This window comes from Drosophila kikkawai, chromosome 3L (genome assembly GCF_030179895.1).
Source record: "Drosophila kikkawai strain 14028-0561.14 chromosome 3L, DkikHiC1v2, whole genome shotgun sequence".
NCBI classification, from domain to species: Eukaryota; Metazoa; Arthropoda; class Insecta; order Diptera; family Drosophilidae; genus Drosophila; species Drosophila kikkawai.
This window is the reverse complement of record NC_091730.1, coordinates 30,930,043-30,949,938: the sequence shown is the minus strand read 5'-3', so window position 1 is coordinate 30,949,938 and position 19,896 is coordinate 30,930,043. Positions and strand designations below refer to the sequence as shown.

Below are 19,896 nucleotides of genomic sequence, written 5' to 3'. Positions count from 1 at the left end.
CGGATCTCATGGCATAAGTTGTTTAAAAGTAAGAAATAAGAAGTCTAGGAGAAAACTTTGAAATAATTTTTTTCGATTCTGATTCTGAAATGATCTAAGAAAATGTAATGAAAAAGAAGGTATTATGCGAAACCCGCTTGAACTTGAATGAAGATAAGAGAATGAATTTGTAAAACCGTTATGTTATAGACTCACGAGGACGTGAGATATGTCAGGAAGGCCGTGTCGCAGATTATTTTGTTAATTCAAATTATAACGATTTTTGTGGGTACACACTTGTTTAATTTATTATTGCTTCTCTGTTCTTTCGTGCGAGGCATACACTGTTTTGCCAACGTAGCCTGGGCGTGGGTATGAAAGAGACGGATATTGTTTTCTGAGAACTCACCACACCTGCGTGTGTGTTGCAAGGTAAAAAGGAGTTGAAAATGAATGACACAGCGTTTTTGAGTGGCAAGCAGATTGGTTGAAAATTTGAGGAATCATGCCACGCGCCAGGAAACGTTTCGCCGAAAGTCCAGTTGAGGACTCCGATGCTGGATCGTCGTCATACATATGTATTCGAATGAATAAAAATTCATCTACTGAGATAGGAACAGGGCATATTGCAGTGCGGGTGATTTGAATTTGTAAACATATATGAAATGTATGCTGAAACATTAAGAAATATATTATTATTATAAATTTTTTTTAAATGATTTATTGGTGCAAAAGTAAGAAATATATTATAACATGTAACATTCTTATTTTTATTATTAACCCAATAGTACCCATATTGTTAGGGTACCTAGCGCGAAAAGTAGCAAAAGACCAAATATTGATCGCACACATGCACCCGTGTACGTGAATGCATGAACACGCATACATATAAAGAAGAGCTCAAGCGCAGAGCAGCCTTCTGAATATGCGCCACTCTGCGACTGAACTCTTGCAACCAGTGTGCGAGCATAAGAATGAGAGAGCGAAAAACCAGAGCGCACACGAAGCTACGGGGCCTGTCGCTTCGGACGCACACGAAGTCTCTGGGGCCTGTCGCTAAGAAATTTTTGGTTCCATTTTCGTTGTATGAAATGACCAGTCTATATGTTGTATGGTTAGTGGTAGAGCGAAGGGGAACACGTCCGACTAAGAGCAAAGCTTTCGCCGATATGTATGGAATTGAAATAATATTTTACATACAACACGAAAGGAAGCTAACTTTGGCACGCCGAAGTTTGTATAGCCTTGCAGATTGCAATTGGATCATTAAGAATCACCTTTTACATTCTCAGCTATGTATTTTCTCTACATCTACCGATCGTTTCTATGGCAGCTATAAGATATAGTCGTCTGATTTTCATAAAATTAAAGCAGAATATCTGAAATAATACAAAATGCCCATATCTCAAAAGTTATATAACTGATATATGTCGGCGAGTAAGTTGTGTAAGTGAAAAACGTCTTAGTCATGCTAAGGAATGAGCCCTGGAATGCTTGTTGTCATGGCAACAGAATAATTCGGCATTCTCTGATATTTGAGTCCTGTTAGCTTGACAGGTGTCGCGGGCGCGCAGGCAGTTGAGCATGTAACAGGACAAGGACAGAAGACAGTCTGTTACTGAGTGAGGTCCGTTCGTCTGTCGCAAGAGAGAGAGAGACAGGTAGACATTGCCTAGGATTGTCGTTTGAGTGAAAGTTAGAAAAAGGTGAAAGGGTAAAAAGGAAAAGTGGCGTGATACACATTCTCTTGGAGACGGCGAAGACGAACGGAACTAACTAGCTCAACGATGGCTGAGGAGACTATTCGTTCCCCGACATATATATAATTTATAATTATAATTTATAATTTTTATACCCTTGCAGGGAATTATAATTTCAGTCAGAAGTTTGCAACGCAGTAAAGGAGACGTTTCCGACCCTATAAAGTATACAGTGGATCGCAGCTTATTTCGTGCAGTCAAGAAACTAAAGTCAAAATCGTCACTGCTGCTATACCATTAGAGATATCGAAAAAATTTAAATGCAGTGTTTTGAATCAGATATCCTACATTTTTAATTAAAAAAAATATATCTTCCCCATTAATAAGAACAAACAATAATATTAAAAAAAAACAAATTTATGACCTTTTTCCACGCCGCAGCTTATTTCGTGCAGCTAGTTAAAATGTAAGAAACAATGAATTTTTGGCTTAATTTTTAATTTTTTTTTTAATTTGGCTTTGGTATTGGTAGCTTTTGTATATTTTAAAAGTTTCTTGGCCTGATCACATTAAAATATGAAGCTATGGGGAAATAAGTAAAATAGGATCGCGAATATCTATTAAAATACGATAATTAGTTCTCTTTCAATTTAAGACAGGAAAAAAATCACCGTGATACTACTAAAATGTTATTCTTAAATCGCACATATATAAAAACATAAATTAATCGTTTGTCCGTGAAGATTGGGCCAAACATAAGGGCCGTAATGCGCCGAATACACTTTTCAGTGAACATTAGATTCATTATATGGACCAAAAATAAAGGGAAATCATTAACAAACGTCTGTCAAATTAGTTATATAGGTAGAGCACGAAATAAGGAACAAGTGTAGTGCCGATTTAATGCGCCTCTTGTTGCACAAATATATCTTTAATGCTCTAGTAGTATGAAAAGAGTCATTTATAAGGAAACCAGCACAGTAGCAACTTCAAAATTTTTCATAGGAGCTTATAATTCGGCCGATTTTCCTTTGGAATGTTTTTATCTTTACCAGGGAGTAAAAGTTTAACTAATTTAATCCTGATGACAGTCAAAATTATTGGCGGAGACCCAATATTGAGCTAATAAACCAAACACTTGCAAGCTACTCTGAAGCAAGGCGGCGATCGTGTCTTATTTGGGCCTAAATGGCTTCTTGTAGAGTAGGAATTTTTTTTAGCAGGATCTTGGATACCAATATGTTCCCTTCAATATAAAAGGTTAACTTCTTTCAAAATGTAGAAAACGTGGTCATACGGGATAGTTTGCAGAACTATTAGTGCAGCGGCCCCTACTACTTATCGGACATTCGGAAACTTTCACACAAAACGGTCCTAACGACAAAAAAACAACATCATGTTACCCAGACATAATCATTATTTAAAATTTTTGGCAAATATTGGACTAGCCATCCCAAAAATTAAAATGTTTGACCAAAATGATCAAAAAAGTAGTGCCTTAGAGGAATTGATCAAAATTGATCTAGAAACCCAAAAAAAACTAGTTATTTCAATTGAAACATCATCTGAAAGGTATTCAGAATAAGATAAGAGGTCACATAAAATTGTTTATATTAAATTAATAAAAATAAGTTGAATCAAACGAAGTGCACGAAATAAGCTGCGGAATGAAAAAAAGCCCTCAAATTTGTTTTTGTTTAAATACTAAATCGTTTTTATAATTTTCTAAAAATTGGTCGATCATTTGTATGGCAGCTATGTATATGATATAGTCGTCCGATGTGATGAGTGAGAGTATATAGACGACTTTATGCAAAGTTTCACTCAGATTGCTTTAAACTGAGGGATTAGTTTGCGTAGAAACGCACAGACGGACGGACGCACAGACGGACATGGCTAGATCGACTCGGCTGTTAATGCTGATCAAGAATATATATACTTTATAGGGTCGGAAAGGTCTCCTTCACTGCGTTGCAAACTTCTGACTGAAATTATAATACCCTGCAAGGGTATAGAAATACAAACTTTCAATCAATTAAGTAATTAGTTAAATCAATCAATAAATTTACAAACTTAGGTAACCAAAAGATTGTATACCCTTGCAGTTTACAATTTAATCGATTCAATTTAATTAAAAATCTGTCGAAGAAACTTGAGTCGTATAATACTTTGGTAAAATTAAAAATGGTTTTTTAAAATCGAACTAGAAAAAATTGTTTCGTAATCTGTCTATTTTAAGAAATAGCAAAGTTATGTAAATGTTATACGCATGCACGGTTGGCACTAAGCTAATATCATTGTAATAATATCTGCTTTCCATTTGGTTTAAAACAAGCCATTAAACAAAATTAATGAATATAAAGAAGATTTACTTTTCAGCCAACTAACTGTTGGAACCATAAGAAAATTAAATATTCCTGTTTAGCCGCGGAAATATTTATATGTATTCGGGAATATCTATATATATAAAAATGGAGACAAAAAATGTTACTAATGGCTGGGCCGATTTGGCTCAAATTTTTTTCAGTTGTTTGTAATTGTCAGAAGAAGGTAAGAAGGTAAGAAAATTTTGGGAAGTCCTTCCGGAAAAGTCGCTAGCGGCTCAACAGATGGACACACTGTTGTATGTAAAATTCTGAAACACCCTACAAAGATCATAGCTGCGTTGAAATTGTGTATCAATGAACTCAGTAAAAAAATATTTAAACAAACAAATCGAGCTAACGAAGCATTACCAATTGTAAGTAATGCCTGCTGTTAGACGATCAAGACTTGGACGGCGTTCACGCAATGCAATAAGTATTCAGAATTCCCGTAATAGTCGGACGCAAGAGGAACGTACAGAAATAAATGCATCGATACGTGCCCAAATGTCACAGCTTCTCGCTCCACAAAGATCACCTCAAGCCCGACATAATAATAGAGAAAGACGAGCCGCAAATGAAAACTTGAATCGTGCTGCATTCGCATACAATCCTGAAACATCCTACAAGGATCTTACCTGCGTTGTTATTGGTTCATTGTCTAGGATTGCAATGCACTGAAGTTTCGGTTGGAAACCCCCGGCTTATGCTGTGCAGGTGGCAAAATTAAATTGCCCGTTTTGGCTCATCCACCAGGGCCATTGTATTCGCTACTATATAGAAATTCAGCCCAATCAAACAGTTTCCTAAAGCTTGCACAAAAATATAACGGATGCTTTCCAATTACGTCATTTGGAGTCGAGGTTTTTCATCGATCAGGCTACAATCCAAGTTATAAGGTAATGGCGTCTCTTTATTATCAAAATTAACAACTCACATTTTTTCGAAATTGCATTCCAACATTCAGATTCATGGGCAAATTCACCACCGAGCGGGCGCTTTGTTATCACCACAAAACAAAGATCTTAAATTCCTTCAGATCTATTTCATTGGTGATTCGGCAGTTGAACTAAATCACCGCTGTGCAATTTTTACTGAAACTTAACGTGAAATTATCGAACAATTGCAAAATCTTCTCTATGAGCATAATGAATTGGTCAGATTGTTCAAAACTGGATTGGATATAATGCATTATGACGAACACAAAATCATTATCAGCGCTGACAAAAGACCCACTGGTAGCCATGCAAGACAATTTAACGCTCCCACTATCAATGAACACGCAGTGGTGATTGTTGGCGAGAATGTGGAATAACGCGATATTGTTTTTAACCGTCGGGATAATGGCCAAGTGCACCGAGTTTATGAGACTCATCGGTCACATGATGCTCTTCAATATCCGTTAATGTTCTGTCGTGGAGAAGATGGGTATCACTTCAACATAAAGATGGTCAATCCAACGACAGGTTTGTTTACAAGTCATCACTTCTTTTTGATTCTACAACTAAGTTTGAATTCAAATTCTAGGAGAAGAAACGAATAAGAAGGTCAACTCTATGAATTTTGATGCGTATCGATTGATGATTCGACTAGATGTTGACAATCATCTGTTAAGATACCACCGTTTGTTTCAACAGTACTGTGTCGACATGTACGTCAATGTAATAACGGAACGTCTCAATTTCATTCGTTTTAATCAGTCGAAGTTCGGTCAGACGAGTACATTCACTTGCGTGACGCTATCGCTACTGAAGGACACGCGGCCAACATCGGTTGTTTGACCAATCTCCCAGCTACTTATGTTGGAAGTCCGCGCCATATGCAAGGGCAAATTTAAAGGAGAGGTAGTTCTTATCCCACGAATTCCTATTATTCCAACAGATCTTCCATTCCAATTCAAGACGATTCAGTTCCCAGTTCGATTGGCATTTGCGATGACCATCAATAAATCGCAAGGCCAATCGTTGGAAGTCTGCGGGATAAATCTAGAATATCCATATTTTTCACATGGCCAGCTATACGTAGCCTGTTCGCGTGTGGGAAAGCCGTCATCATTATTTATTTTTACACCGGATAACAAAACAAAAAATATTGTTTATCAGATCGCTCTCCACAGATTTCAAGTCAAAAAAATTTGACCATCCAACGACAGGTTTGTTTAAAAGTCATCACTTCTTTTTGATTCTCAACTAATTTTGAATTCAAATTTTAGCCTAAAATTTTTAGGAGAAGATAGGAATAAGGTCAGCTCTATGAATTTTTATGCGTATCGATTGATGATGTTTCAACAGTACTGTTTCGACATGTACGTCAAAGTAGAAACGGAACGTCTCAATTTAATTTGTTTTAATCAGTCGAAGTTGGGGCGAGATAAAGTTCGCCGGGTCCACTAGTTTATCATAATTTCCGTATATGTCTACCAATAACACACCGTAAACAACATTACAGAAATTGTTCATTTTCACAATGCACCCGCTCAGTCTATCTAGCTAACAGGCAATAGTTTATGATCTGCCAGGCATCAAAGTCCCCTCCGCTCCGTTAACAAAAGGATAAAAAACTTGAGTACCTTGAAAAACGCAAGAATTAGGTAAAATGGTCTCGCATTTTCAGTTTATTATTGAGCATCCACAACTATACCCAAAGGCAAAAAGATAACGGTTAAAGGGCAAAACAAAACAACAACTATATAAAACATTAAAGATATACGTACTTGTGAATTCTTATACATTGATCGTGATGGCCTTGTGTGGCTATCATAACATCCGCTTCATCTAATACAAAAACCGATACTTTGTCCATTTTAAAAAGACGGAATTTTAATCCCCAATCTAACATTTTTCCTGGCGTTCCAATAAGAATATGTTCCGTTATTTTTTTATTGCGGTCAACTGAAAGTAAACAATTTTATGTGTTGAACCATTGAATGTTAGATAAAATTAAAGGAAAAACCTTCTTCTCCGCGAACAGCAAATCGAAGTTTTATTTCTGGACAAAACTGTCCCATCCGGGCCGCTACTTCCCCCGTCTGTATGGCTAATTCATACGTTGGAGATAAACACAAAACCTTAAAAAAATATAATATTTAATTATTATTTAATTATATTAACTTTACTATTAGACAAGAACTAAGAGATTAGTAAGATCGGGATAAATAACAGTCATGTAGACTGGAAGGTCGTTACGTAGTAGGCGGGAATGCATACATATGTAAGCGAAAACAACAACAATGGAAAAACAACCAGGCCGCTGCGGTTGCTAGTCGAAGAGTCGAGAAAACAAAAACACTTTCGCACCCTTATGTGGATTAGTATTGGGTTTTCGATTTTTTTTAAAGTTATTTATTTGAATTTGTATTAATTTTTGTTTCTATATTGGAGGCAGAAAATATATGTTGTACAGTGGAACCCCGGTAACTGGACTGTAGTTGTAAGGGCGTACAAATATTATGGAGGCAGAAAATATATTATACATGGGCATGCATACGTACATATATATACCAGGGGTGTTAGTTGAAGTTTGCCGGTTTTACTGTTGATGCCGCTAGCAGTACTATATACATTTGTATCATTCGGAATATGTGTCATTTTTTTCTGTTGACATTAACCTAAAGAAATACACAAGTCGCATTCCGTCAAAATAAAAACATCATACTTTTTTACCTCAGTGAGTATGTCGAGTTTTGTTCCAAGTAAATCGAATTTGCGGGACCCATGTGTTGTCGTGAAATTCGAGTTATTAAAACCTTGGTCAAATTGTTAAAAAGTATCGCTACCGACGACAAATTATCAATTTGAATAATGCGTTGATCGAAAAACGGCCGAATGGGCCCGAAAACATGGCAAAGTTATCTTGCAACATGACAACGCGCCGACTCATACCGCTAAACTGACGAAGGACACACTGAAAGGACTTGATTGGGAAATATTATCGCCCCCGCTGTACTCTCCAGACCTCGCCCTGTCCGACTATCACCTTTTTGCATCGATGGGACACTCACTGGCAGAGCAGCACTTCGCCAATTTTGAAGAAGTCGAAAAATGGCTCGTCGAATGGTTTGCCTCGTAAGAAAAAAAGTTGTTTTAGAATGGTATCCATAATTTGCCTGAAAGATAGGCGAAATGTGTAGAAGCCAATGGTCAATACTTTAAATAACAAATTTTTCACATTCTCTTGAAAATTGAGTGTTTTCTTTATCGAAAAAACCGGCAAACTTCAACTAACACACCTGGTATGTGTGTATGTCTAAAGTTTTTATTTGTACATTGCACTATGGGCCAAAAATCGATTTCTTTTTGGCATAAATTCTAATTTTGAAAATAGAGGCTTGAAACTTTTCAGATATGCCTTTTATTGCAGTTTGACCACGCCTTCCGTTCCGCTTCCTTAAGGGGGTCTTCTCATTGGGCAACTTTTTTTTTTCGATTTTTTTTTGCATTTATTCATAGCTTGGGATGGTCTGTATATGTCCCCAAAAGGATTTTTAGAAATTCGAAATACTTTAGAAGATACAGCCTTTTTTGTGAAGCAAGGTCTTCGCAAAATGGGCTTTTTTCAAACTTTAAACGCGTTTATCTCGAAGCCACGTTTTTCGAACTGGCGGCCATGATATCTCCAATTCAACTGAACCGATTTTCATGAAACAAAGTGGAATCAACGCAGAATTGTCACCATTCTCGGGTGACGGAACAAATTTTTGTATATTTTTTTTTATATTTTTTTTTTTACACTAAACTACAAATAAAAAAAAGGCCGAAATCGAAATTTTTTTTTGAATGGCCGCCATTTTGTTTAAAAAAATTTAAAAAAAAAATCTGTTCCGTCACCCGAAAATGACATCTATTCTTATTATAAGCCCGTTTTTATTTTTCATTTCGGACGCTCTGGAGACCCTGAATCGTGGCCGCCAGGACGATACCTTTTTTTTCCACCACCAAGTTTGAAGTTTTATTACTCTTTGAACAACCCTCGTATCGAGGTAAAAAAAATTTTTTTATTTACTTTGAACATTTTTTAATACAATAAATAAAAAAGTTTTCAATTATTCGTTGCGTTTTCAAATAAGAATTTTTTTAAAAAGGGTCCAAAAAACGGCTTTTGAATGAGAAGACCCCCTTAAAGCTTTGGGCAAATGGTCTTTTATTTTTAGGCATGAAGTCTAATTCTTTGAATATTTTAGAGACGATTAAAACTTTCAACATTTAATTGTAATTGAATTTCCAAAAAATTTTTTTGTTTATTGGACCACGCCTTTCGTAACGCCCCTTTTAAGAGATTTTAAAATAAATTAAAATAGTCTTCAATAATACTTAGAACAAGTTAAATTTTAATAATTTCGTAGCATATTTTAAATTGTTGTACAACTATATTTTAAAATTTTATTTTGTCTATACTTATGTAAAATTAAAATAAACGGCCGCTTCGAGAACCGGCGACTATTGGTCAACAGCCAGTTGAAAATTCTATTCAACATTCAGGCTGTCCCTCAAAGTCTGAAGTCGCTCTAAAAGAGCTGCAAGGCACCGTCCAAAGTTGCTTGACAGCCTTAGAGATGTCCTCTATTCAAATCAAGGCGTGGGATTGCCTCCTAGTTTATATGGTTTCCCTAAAGCTTTGCCATCTAGGGCGCAGTTTCCAAGCGCGAGCCTTGATCGACTCTGGTTCCAAGGCAACCTTCATTACGGAAAGGTTGTGCAATCAAATCAACCCACCATTCAAGCTACTTCAGACCCGAGTTTCCGGTCTCAATGAGACAGTAGCCGCTCATTCCACCAAGCTCTGCAGTCTCTCTATTCAAGTGCCTTCCAAGCCCGGGCTGCAGCTAGAAACTGCAGCTTATGTTGCAGAAGTAGTCTGGAGTTGGTCAAAACTTTGAGCAGATCGTTGATAAATAATGTAAACAATAGGGGACCCAAATGACTCCCTTGCGGGACGCCAGATGTAACCCTAAGAACATTTTTAAAGATAATCTTTTACGTCCTGTCATTTAGATAACATGAGATCCAATTAAGAAGATCAATCGGAAATCTCATTAAGGGGGTATCCTGAATTACAAGGTCAAAAAAATCGATTTTTTTTTTTTATTGCTTAAATCGATATATATATACCACAAAAATTTCAGAAGCCAATTCGAAGTATTTTCGAAGATAGAGATGAAAGCAAAGGAGCGCCGAGCAGGTTTGCGAGCGCTTGGGCGAACTTTGAAGCGCGTTTTCTCCACTTTTCATTTTTACGAACAAAAAAACTTATTGACCGATTGAAACGAATAAAGGCTTATTCTCTTTAGAATTAAATTCTCTTCTAAATGAAACGGTTGTTGAAAACCACTTTTTTATATTTTTTACAGCATGTTAAAGTCAATATTTTATCCCGAAAAATTCATTTTTTTTTAAACCTGAATAAAAGTTCCGATTTCACGATTTTCTCCGTTTTTTCTTAGTTCAAATAGAAAATGCACTTATAAAAATTGAAAATTTTTTTGAATTTTTTGTTTCAGACAAAAATTACGAGCTGCACATTTCCCGCCAATTAGGGACTGCTGTGACGAGGCGCTTCAGTGAACTACTTATAGGTCCGCCATTTTAAAATATTTTCTTTTTTTTATTTATTTATTTAAGCACTTTAAATATGTATAAAAATATACCAAAAATTGCAAGAAGCTTGGTCGTTTCTTTACCTTCAAAAAAAATCGCGAAAAACAACTAATTTTTGGCCTCCTAATTCAGGATACCCCCTTAAATCGAGTTTTCGAACAAGAAGAGAATGGTTAACAGAGTCGAATGCTTTACTGAAATCAGTATAGATTACATTTATCTGGAAGTTATTTCGGTAGCCCTTTATAATGAAGGAAGTGAGCTCGAAAAGATTGGTTGTAATTGATCTTCTTTAAATAAAACCATGTTGACATAGAGAAATAATGACCTACAAAGGTGCTGCAAATGAGGAGTAATGACATTTTCGAACAGTTTTGTGATGGCCGACAATTTTTCCTATATACAGCTGTGTTCGATGAAATAGCAGTGCGACAGAGGAAAAACTTACGTTTTTTTTGCATATTCCTTTTTGTTAGTTGATCTATTGAACTTTTTTTTGTAAAAGGGAACATAAAGATAAGAATCGAGAAAAAATTCCGTTAGATTTGCTCTATTTTTATGATTTATTGGTATTTTTCACACATACAGCAGTTTATAAATTTCTTGCCGAAATTTCTTTTTATCTTGTGAAAAATGAGTTTAATTAAGGTCGTTAATATAGTTTATACGATAATACACCTTTACAACGAAAAAAAATATTTTAGTGGGTGCAGGACCTCACTGATCCATGAGAGAAAGGGATGAGATTATTTAGCCTAGAAAAAGGGCAAAACATATAAAGAAACTCCAAGTCCTTCATATTGTTCTTTTAAAATAGTTTATAATCCCATAAACTATGAATCGAACCCAAAAAAAACCGAGGTGGAATTCGCAAAACTACAATTTTAGAGGCTCGACGCGTACTTCGCTTTAGCAAAGCTAGTCCTTTTGCTTCCTCTAGGGATATAAGAGAGGGAATTGGCATATGAATCAGTTATGTGACTATTCGTCGGGGACTTATTAAAAAAAATTTTAGATTCGCGAAGTCCATGGAAGATGTCACTGCTAGGTTAAATGCATATCAAGGCCAGATTGGAGTTCGCCAATAGCCACTTGAACTGCCACTATTCAAATGGCGTAATATCCATTGGACAAATGAATCCAAACTGGTTTTATTTGGTGGAATAGGACAAGACAATATGTTCGGCGACCTCCAAATACTTAGTACCACCCAAACCATACACTGAAGACAGTAAAGCACGGTGGCTTAAAAATAATGGTATGGGTATACTTTTCATACAACGTTGTAGGTCCCGTATATATGATCGATGGGATCATAGACCATTATGTTTATGTCCAAATATTAAAAACTGTCTTGCATCCGTATCCTGAGGAAAATATGCCATTAATTCGGACATTTCAGCAGGACAGTGACCCTAATCATACCAGCAAGGTGGCCAAGGAGTGGGTTCCTAAAGAAAAAGTGGATGCAATGCCATGGCCTGCACAGTATCCGGATATAAATCCGATCGAAAACTTATGGGGGACATCAAGGGCTACGTATTATAGAAGTTTCCGACTTCTAAGCCGCAGCTTTGACAATTTGTGCAGGAGGAATGCTGCCATATTCCCCTTAAGCTTTGCTAAGGCTTGGTGGACTCCATGCCACCCAGGTATGAGGCTGTAATAGCTTCTAAAGGCTACTTAACAAAATATTAGGTCATAGTCAATTAGTATTTCAGAAGAAATAGGTTTCATATACGATTTTTTTAAATTTACGAAGAATTTTAGTTTTTGACTGCTATTTCAATGAACAGCGTAATATAGACCTTTTTTTGTTGTTTTTAGCTATATCTTCTAAAAGGTTTATGTTACTTAAATTAAATGATTGTGGTATTGTTAATAATTAAATACACTAAGCCTTTATGAAACATTTTTTTTATGAAAATAGTGTTTGTTTTTTTTTTTTTTTTTTTTTTTTTTTTTTTTTTTTTTTTTTTTTTTTAAAAGTTTTATTGGTTTCTTTAGTCTTGGCTGCAACAATAACAATTCTACTAGTATCAAATAACAATTAACATGTAGTAGAGATAAAGGAACAATAACAATACAATTTAAATCAGTTTATTTGCCGGGTTGGCAGCTCCCGGATAGTGGTCCTCTTCAGTCGACGTCTTCCTCTCGTAGTAGGCAGCGCTCTGGCCAGCGGGTTGGGATGTCCAGTCAGCCTGGCTCGGTGTCGGGCAGCAATGGTATTAATGGCGTCTCCCACAGCAGGGACGCGTAGCTCTCTTCTTATGTCGAGGTTTCGAAGATACCACTCAGCGCCTGAGATGCGCCTCAGGAACCGAGATTGGAACGCCTGTATTTTCTGTAGGTGGGTTCTGGCTGCAGTGCCATAAACCGCCACTCCATACTTCCATATTGGAGCAAGCAGGGACTGGTATAAGCGGGTCTTGTATGCCAGGCTCAACTTCGATTTCGGACCAGTAAGCCAGCTAATACGCCTGGCCGTGTTTTGGAGTTTGGCTCTGACCTGCTTGATGTGCGACGCATATGTCAGCTTCTTATCCAGCGTCAAACCCAGGTACGTGTGCTCCACAAGTTGTGGCAGGAGCTGACCGTGCAGAAAGACACCAGGGCAAGTGCCTCTCCGCAGGGTGAACATGACCACCGCACACTTATCAGTGTTGATGGCCACATTCCATCTACAAGCCCAGTTTTCAAACTTCTTTAGAAGCAACTGGAGTTTGTCCGTCGCACTGTAGATGCAGCTTGACCTGGCCAGTATTGCGGTGTCATCCGCGTACGTGGCAGCACACGTGCTCGTTGAGCTTAGGTGCAGCGGCGCGTCGTGGGCGAAGAGGTTGTAAAGCGTGGGCCCCAGCACGCTTCCTTGTGGGACTCCAGCTCGAATCCTCCTGGTGGTAGAGGCCACTCCGTCCTGGACCACTTGAAAGCTCCTGTCCATGAGGTAGCTACAGATAACCTCATATAGCTGTGGTGGCAGGAGTTTCTTGATTTTGGACAGGAGTCCTTCATGCCAGACCCTGTCAAAGGCCTGCTGGATGTCCAGGAAAGCAGCCACAACATACTGCTTCCTTTGGAACCCCTCGACAATGAAGTCAACAACTCGGTGGAGCTGTTCTGGGGTGCCATGGCCTTTGAGGAAACCGAATTGATGCTTCGGTATTGCCTCAATGATCTGGGGTAATCGCAGCATCCTATCCAGAAGACACCTCTCAAACACCTTAGCGAACGTGGGAAGGAGACTGATTGGCCTGTAACTAGCCACATCGTTGCAGGGCTTCCCCTTCTTGTGCAGCATCACCACGTTTGCGTTCTTCCATGAGGCCGGGAAGTGTCCAAGTCGCAGTGCGGCATTGTAGACTAGGACCAGGAAGAGAAGTGCCTTGACCGGAAGGAGTTTAGCAACTCTACTGGAAATGCCATCCGCTCCTGGCGACTTCCGGTTCTTCAGCTTCCTGATCCTGGCCTGCACTTCCGTGAGCAGGATCGGTGCGATGGGAGGCGACATTTGGTGTGGTGTCTCCAGAGATGCTCGGACCTTTTCCGTCCTGTCCTTTGAGGATGTGGCAAACGGGGTAAAGCGTTCCTCGAGACTTTCCGCGAAGGCTTCCGCTCGGTCCAAAGGTGTCCTCGCCCAGTTTCCGTCAGCTTTTTTGACAGGGAACTTAGGGGTAGCTTGTCGCTTGTTCTTGCCCGCAAGCTTCCACAGCGCGTAGTCAGTGTCCTTGTTTGGTGTAGCCTCCTCCAGCTCCCTGTCCATGCGCTCCTGTCGCAGCTGTTGCAGCATCCTCCTGACGCGGTGAGCAAGCCTGCGGTACACTCGCAACACCCTGGCTTCGTGCGTCCTTGCATATTCCCTCCGGAGCCTGTGTTTTAGGTCAATCAAGGCCCTGATGTCCGGTGGCAGAGAAGCGCGGGGCACCATGCGACTGTTTCCTTCCGGAGGCGCGGCGAGCTCTGCTGCAGCCTTGATTTTGGAGTCCAGGAGGGTGGTGGCGTCGTCTACGTCATTGGCTGTGTTGATCTCCATATGCAGGTGTATTGAGTCCTCCAAGGTTCTTTTAAACATCCTGACGTCAGATCCGGGGGGCAGGAGCGTCCTTCTTGGCACATAAGCGCTTCCTGGCAGGTGTAGGTTGACTATGAGTGGGATATGATCCGAGCTAAGCTCAAAGGATTCATTAATAGTCAGCCGACGTCCATGGAGTCCTTTAAGTAGGGCGAAATCCAGAGCAGAAGGGGTTCTGCCGTTGCAGGGAAAGCACGTAGGTCTGCCAGTGGCCAGGATTTGTGTGTTCGTGTTATCCAGGGCCTCAACCAGCATTGTGCCTCGCCTGTCAGCTCGGAAGTTGCCCCAGTTGCGGTGCTTGGCGTTGAAGTCTCCTCCTAAGATGGCTTTATCTCCACAAAGGTTAAGCAGAGCCTCAAATCCATCACATGTCCAGGTGGGGCGAGGGGGAAGGTAGACCGCTGCCACATCCAGATCTCCAAAAGGCGAGTTGAGAGTGATCATCGCCATCTGTGCCAATCCCAGGCGTATCGGGTTGTGCTGAAAGTAGGTCAGTCCACTTCTGACCAAAATCGCAGCTCCACCTCTGGTTACAGCACCAGGGAAGTCAGCTCTATGGAGGAAGTACCCAGGAATGTTGAAGAATACTCCGTGTTTAAGGAAGGTCTCAGACACAAGCATAATGTCAATGCTATGTCTTGAGAGGTACACCAGAAGCTCCTCTCGATTAGCAAGGAGACTTCTGGCATTCCATATACCCACTTTAAGGGTCCCCATGGATAGTTGGCATTCCTCTTTTCAGCTCTCTTACAACAAGAGATATCGTAGCTAAGGAGGAAGCCAATTGGTCCACAGTGGCCTTGAGGCTGGTAAGCATGGTCACTATCCTCGTCATGTCCCAATCAGAGTCTGGGTTGGGTGGCGCTGTAGTATTATGAGACCTGCCTCGGCTTCCTAGCACTGGGAAGTCGTCCTGCAGGTTATAGCTTGCCTGCCTGAATCCAGGAGGAAGTTCAAAGGCGGCCGTATGCGCGGCTGGTTGTTGCTGCTGGGCTCTCGTCCGTTGGGCATACGACAACCCTGGTTGAAGCATTGCCGACGGTATTGCAGTATCACGTCTGCGGGCACCTCTCCCTGAGTTGTTAAATGGCAAATTCTCTCTGGGGAGGACTCTCTTAAGCAAAGATGCAAAGATACGGCATTTTTTGTCATATGCCGCATGGCCTTCTCCGCAGTTAGCACAGCAGAGATCCGCTGCGATGACTGCCTTACAGGCCTCAGAGCCCGTCCAGTGACTGTCTCCACACCTTCCGCAGACTGGTGGTTTAAGGCAATAGTTCTTGGTGTGATTAAATCCGAAGCATCGAAAGCATTGTTTCAGCCTGTTGCTATCCCTTTTTAATTCAGCTGTAACCCTCTGCCTGCCAATCTTAGCAATCAATAGCGCTTCTTTATTATTAGGGGCCTGCTTAAGGTCCACAAACCAGCAGTTCTGCCTCGCCTGGTCCGATGATTTTTCTTGAGTTCCAGAGCTTCTTGTTCTAGACGGGGGGTTGTAGAGATTCACAACTGTATGCCCCAATTTTGTAAATTCCTGAATAATAAGGCTCTGCGGTGTAGTAGCAGCCAGGTTTTTGAGGACTAAACGGAAGCTCCTGTCCTCTTTCAAGCAAAAATGCGTGTAGATGACATTGTTAGCAGACAGGAGCCGGGTAATGGCTCTGTGGGTGGTGGAGTCCTTGGCATATATGCGCAAGTCTCCAGAGCGGGCAGTGCGCAGCTCAAAACCATCTTCCTCAATCTCCTGCAGGAGCACCTTCTCCATTTCTACAATGTTATTCACATTGGGAACAGTGATCGGCCTCGGTTTGTAGATGGTGGTAGCAGGGGGCTGAGCAGCAGCAGCCACTTGTTCAGCCATAGAGGAAGTCTCCTCCACAACGACGTCCTCATCCTCACAATCCATATCCAGTGCGAGGTCTGACGAAGAAAGGGGGGAGAACCGATTCGCCATCTGGGGTTTACTGATTTTCAACTTCCTGGATAATAGATCAGCTCCAGGAGCACGCCTCTTGAAGGAAGGCCTGCCCGGGACAGTTTGCCAGCTCGGCTGGGGGTTTTGAATGAGTCCCCCAGGAGCGGCTCCTCTCCACAGAGGGAGTGCTGAGGACTTAATTACATCCAGAGCTTGAGCTGCGTCCAATTTAGTCAGCGCCTTACTCGGGAGCTGGTTCTTCTTACTTGCTTGCTTTGTAGCAGCGTTAACGAGGGAAGCCTTCTCCCTTGCCTTACGGGAGGTGGTTGGTTTCTCAGCTGAAAGATTAGCTTCAATCTCAGAATGAGAGGCATAGAGAGCATTAAATTTTTTCACAGGGCAGTTTAAAGCATCCCTCATTTTTTTTTGAACAGCAGCCACATTTGCTTTAATGTCAAAATCTGATTCCGAAGAGCTTGACACCTCAGCAGGAGAACTTTTATTGGTGGCATTGGAATCTACCAATCTGTCTAAGAAGGTAGACAAGTCGCTTTGAGCTTCGCCCGGGCCTGCAGAGGAAATCTTACGCATATCTTTAAGTTTAAAAGAATTATCCATTATTAACCCTCCCGCTTGCGCTAGCGCAAAGCGAGAGGCAGATGTACACGAAGTTGACCCAAAACACACTCACAAGACGCTATTTTGGAAAACAAATTTTCAACGGAAGACCGAAAATATTTTTTATAAAAAAAAAAAAAAAAATTTTTTTTTTTTTTTTTTTTTTTTTACTTTTTTTTTGAGGAGCACAAAAATGAAACACGTCCACACGCTATGACAGTTAGGTCGATGATGAATAGTGTTTGTAACAGTATTTTCCAATCTAAACGTGCAGGTCGTGGGCACTGCTATTTCAGTGAACACAGCTGTATATATGTAAATAGTAGAATAAGTATAGAGTTAAGGCATGAAGCCACCTTACACACACGGCGCCCTGCCAGAACTCTCACACTCACACTACACACACACGGCATGAAGCCAACATACCCCGCGAAGGGAGTTATATCTATACCTGCACACAGAACTAACTCTATCTTACGCAAAAGACCGGGCTCCCGCCCGCTTTACTTCGCTAAAGCGAGAGCGGGAGATCGGCAGTGGCCGATCGAAGTATTCGGAAGAGCGAGGGGGGGGAGAGCAAGAGGGTACCTAAACACTAAGAAACTTGATTTGTGTGGCCCAATTTTTACGTCGTATTGAATCCGCAGGAAGGTGCCATACAAAAGGTATTTGGGAATTTACGTTTGTTTTCATCAAAGGCGGTCCACTTAGAGCTTCTCTCAGACCATTCTACTAATACGTTTATTCTTTCGTTAAAGCGTTTTGTTTTTCGCAGTGGCCGCTCTCGTCGCATCTGTTGTGATAATGCGACAAACTGAGACGTTCAGCTATGTGTTCTGGAGTCGAATTTTGCTTTATCTCTCCAAAAGCGCCACATTTCGGTGGGCTCCTGAACCTTTTGATCAAGACTGCAGACTGTTACTGTCGAGGCCGAAGCGATATTGAATTCTCGGCCAATTGCTGGTCATTCCGAGTATCCAAACGTCGGGGAGGCGATCACCCCTGGGCAATGTATCAACTCTTAAGGCACTTCTAGAACCAGCAGTGGATGATAGTAAGTTATCGTATCTATCCAGATACCAATGTATAACATACATACAACAGTCCACCTGAACTTTGGGCAATTGGAGCCTTCGTCAAATCTATTGTTGGAGAAGACAAAAGGGTTCGCATGGTCGATATACGGACAGCCAAAGGAGTGTTCCGGCGTACGATCTGAAAGGTGGCACCGCTACCAATTCAGAATACATTTTTCCACGGCCGGAGAATGTTCAAGCCTTACTATAATATTTTCTATCTCAAACTGTAATCCTATGAAATCTATAATTTTAACATAAGAAATGTTTGGCACATATGTATATTCATCAAAAACCTTCTGTAATAATAAATTTAATTTATTTTATTTTATTAAAAGTGTTTAGAATAATTTATTTTTTTCAATTGTTATATGAAAGGTAAATAATTATTTATAAAAAAAAGGAAGCTAACTTCGGCACCCCGAAGTTTTTATACCCTTGCAGTTTGCAATTGGATCATTAAGAATCAATTTGGTCAAATAAATAGAAAAAAAATAAAAATGAAATATACCAAAGCACACAACTATTTTAGATTTAAATATCTAACATAATAAACATTATAAATATAAATGCTGAAAGACCCACAAAACAAAGTTTTATTACATTTTAATACCCTTGCTGGGTATTATAATTCAGAAGTTTGCAACGCAGTGAAGGAGACATTTCCGACCCTATATTCTTGATCAGCATCAACAACCGAGTCGATCTAGCCATGTCCGTCTGTCCGTCTGTTCGTCCGTTTTAAAACTATCTGAATGAAACTTTGCATATAGTCTTCTATATACTTTCAATGTTATATCGGACGACTATATCATATAGCTGCCATACAAATGTTCGATACATTTTTAGGAAAAAAATTATAACTTCGTTGTTTTTCAACGTATTTTCATCTACTCTGAGATATGTGCCTTTTATTTATGCTATATACAACTTTTAAATATTTTCTCTTATATATATATTTTTAATTATTTAATTATTTTAATTATTTATCTGAAATAATATCAAAAGCGCATATCTCAAAGTAGATGAAAAATACGTTGAAAAACAACGAAGTTTTAATTTTTTTTACAAATTTTCCGATGTTCCTATGGCAGCTATAAGATAAAGGCGTACTATATTCTAAGCTTTTATAGCGGACGGTCGTGTTTTTGTTTTACGCTCCAAAATTTTTGTGTTTTTTAGACATTTAAAACCACCGGGGTTTTGCCGTTCTGCTACACGAGTGCATGTGCATGTGTCTAATTGTTTAATTGATATAAATTTTTTATTAATCACCTTGTCCCCTCTTTGTGCTGTCCCGGTTATTTGCTTCTAGCTGCACTTAAGCGGTTCCAAGCTTTCGTTTTTTCTCTCTTGTTTTTTTTCGGTACTGCTTATCTGTGCACCGTGGTTGAAGGTTGTGTAAAATGGTGTCAAATATTGTTTGCGCTATTAAAGGCTGCCAAAAAGAAGTTTTGGCAGATCAGCCCAGCCTTTATTGTCTTTGCGATGCGGTTGTACACGCTAAGTGTCTGGACTTAACGGGCCGTATCGCTGACGTAATTTCTTCCAAGAATGGTATACGTTACTGTTGGCAT

At 39.8% G+C, this 19,896-nt stretch overlaps 2 protein-coding genes across 6 annotated transcripts in view; one reads left to right on the top strand and one right to left on the bottom strand.

Annotated features, from left to right (window-relative positions):
- Dbp80 (putative ATP-dependent RNA helicase Dbp80) overlaps nucleotides 1-19,896 on the bottom strand; it is a 170,741-nt gene that overhangs the window by 124,851 nt on the left and 25,994 nt on the right. For all 4 annotated transcript variants that reach the window (XM_041776432.2, XM_041776431.2, XM_070284903.1 and 1 more), the window contains 2 exons: nucleotides 6,995-7,109; nucleotides 6,756-6,933 (listed from right to left, as the gene is read on the bottom strand). In XM_041776432.2, the coding sequence (XP_041632366.1) occupies nucleotides 6,756-6,933; nucleotides 6,995-7,109 (293 nt within the window). The remainder of the gene's footprint in view (nucleotides 1-6,755; nucleotides 6,934-6,994; nucleotides 7,110-19,896) is intronic.
- On the top strand, nucleotides 4,319-18,604 carry LOC138928265 (uncharacterized). 2 transcript variants are annotated; one of them, XM_070284906.1, is made up of 5 exons: nucleotides 4,319-4,941; nucleotides 5,010-5,508; nucleotides 5,570-5,886; nucleotides 18,019-18,297; nucleotides 18,348-18,604. In XM_070284906.1, exons 2-3 carry the CDS (start codon nucleotides 5,448-5,450, stop codon nucleotides 5,821-5,823), a joined length of 315 nt encoding a protein of 104 aa, XP_070141007.1. In that variant the 5' UTR covers nucleotides 4,319-4,941; nucleotides 5,010-5,447; the 3' UTR covers nucleotides 5,824-5,886; nucleotides 18,019-18,297; nucleotides 18,348-18,604. The 2 variants fall into 2 exon arrangements, with proteins under 2 accessions (XP_070141007.1, XP_070141006.1); XM_070284905.1 differs by having other exon boundaries at nucleotides 5,570-6,194.

Excerpts from the sequence above, each read along its gene's own strand:
- LOC138928265 (XM_070284906.1), top strand. The coding sequence starts at position 5,448 with ATGTTCTGTCGTGGAGAAGATGGGTATCACTTCAACATAAAGATGGTC. Across the intron at positions 5,509-5,569 it reads GATGGTCAATCCAACGACAG|GAGAAGAAACGAATAAGAAG; the intron begins GTTTGTTTACAA and ends TTCAAATTCTAG.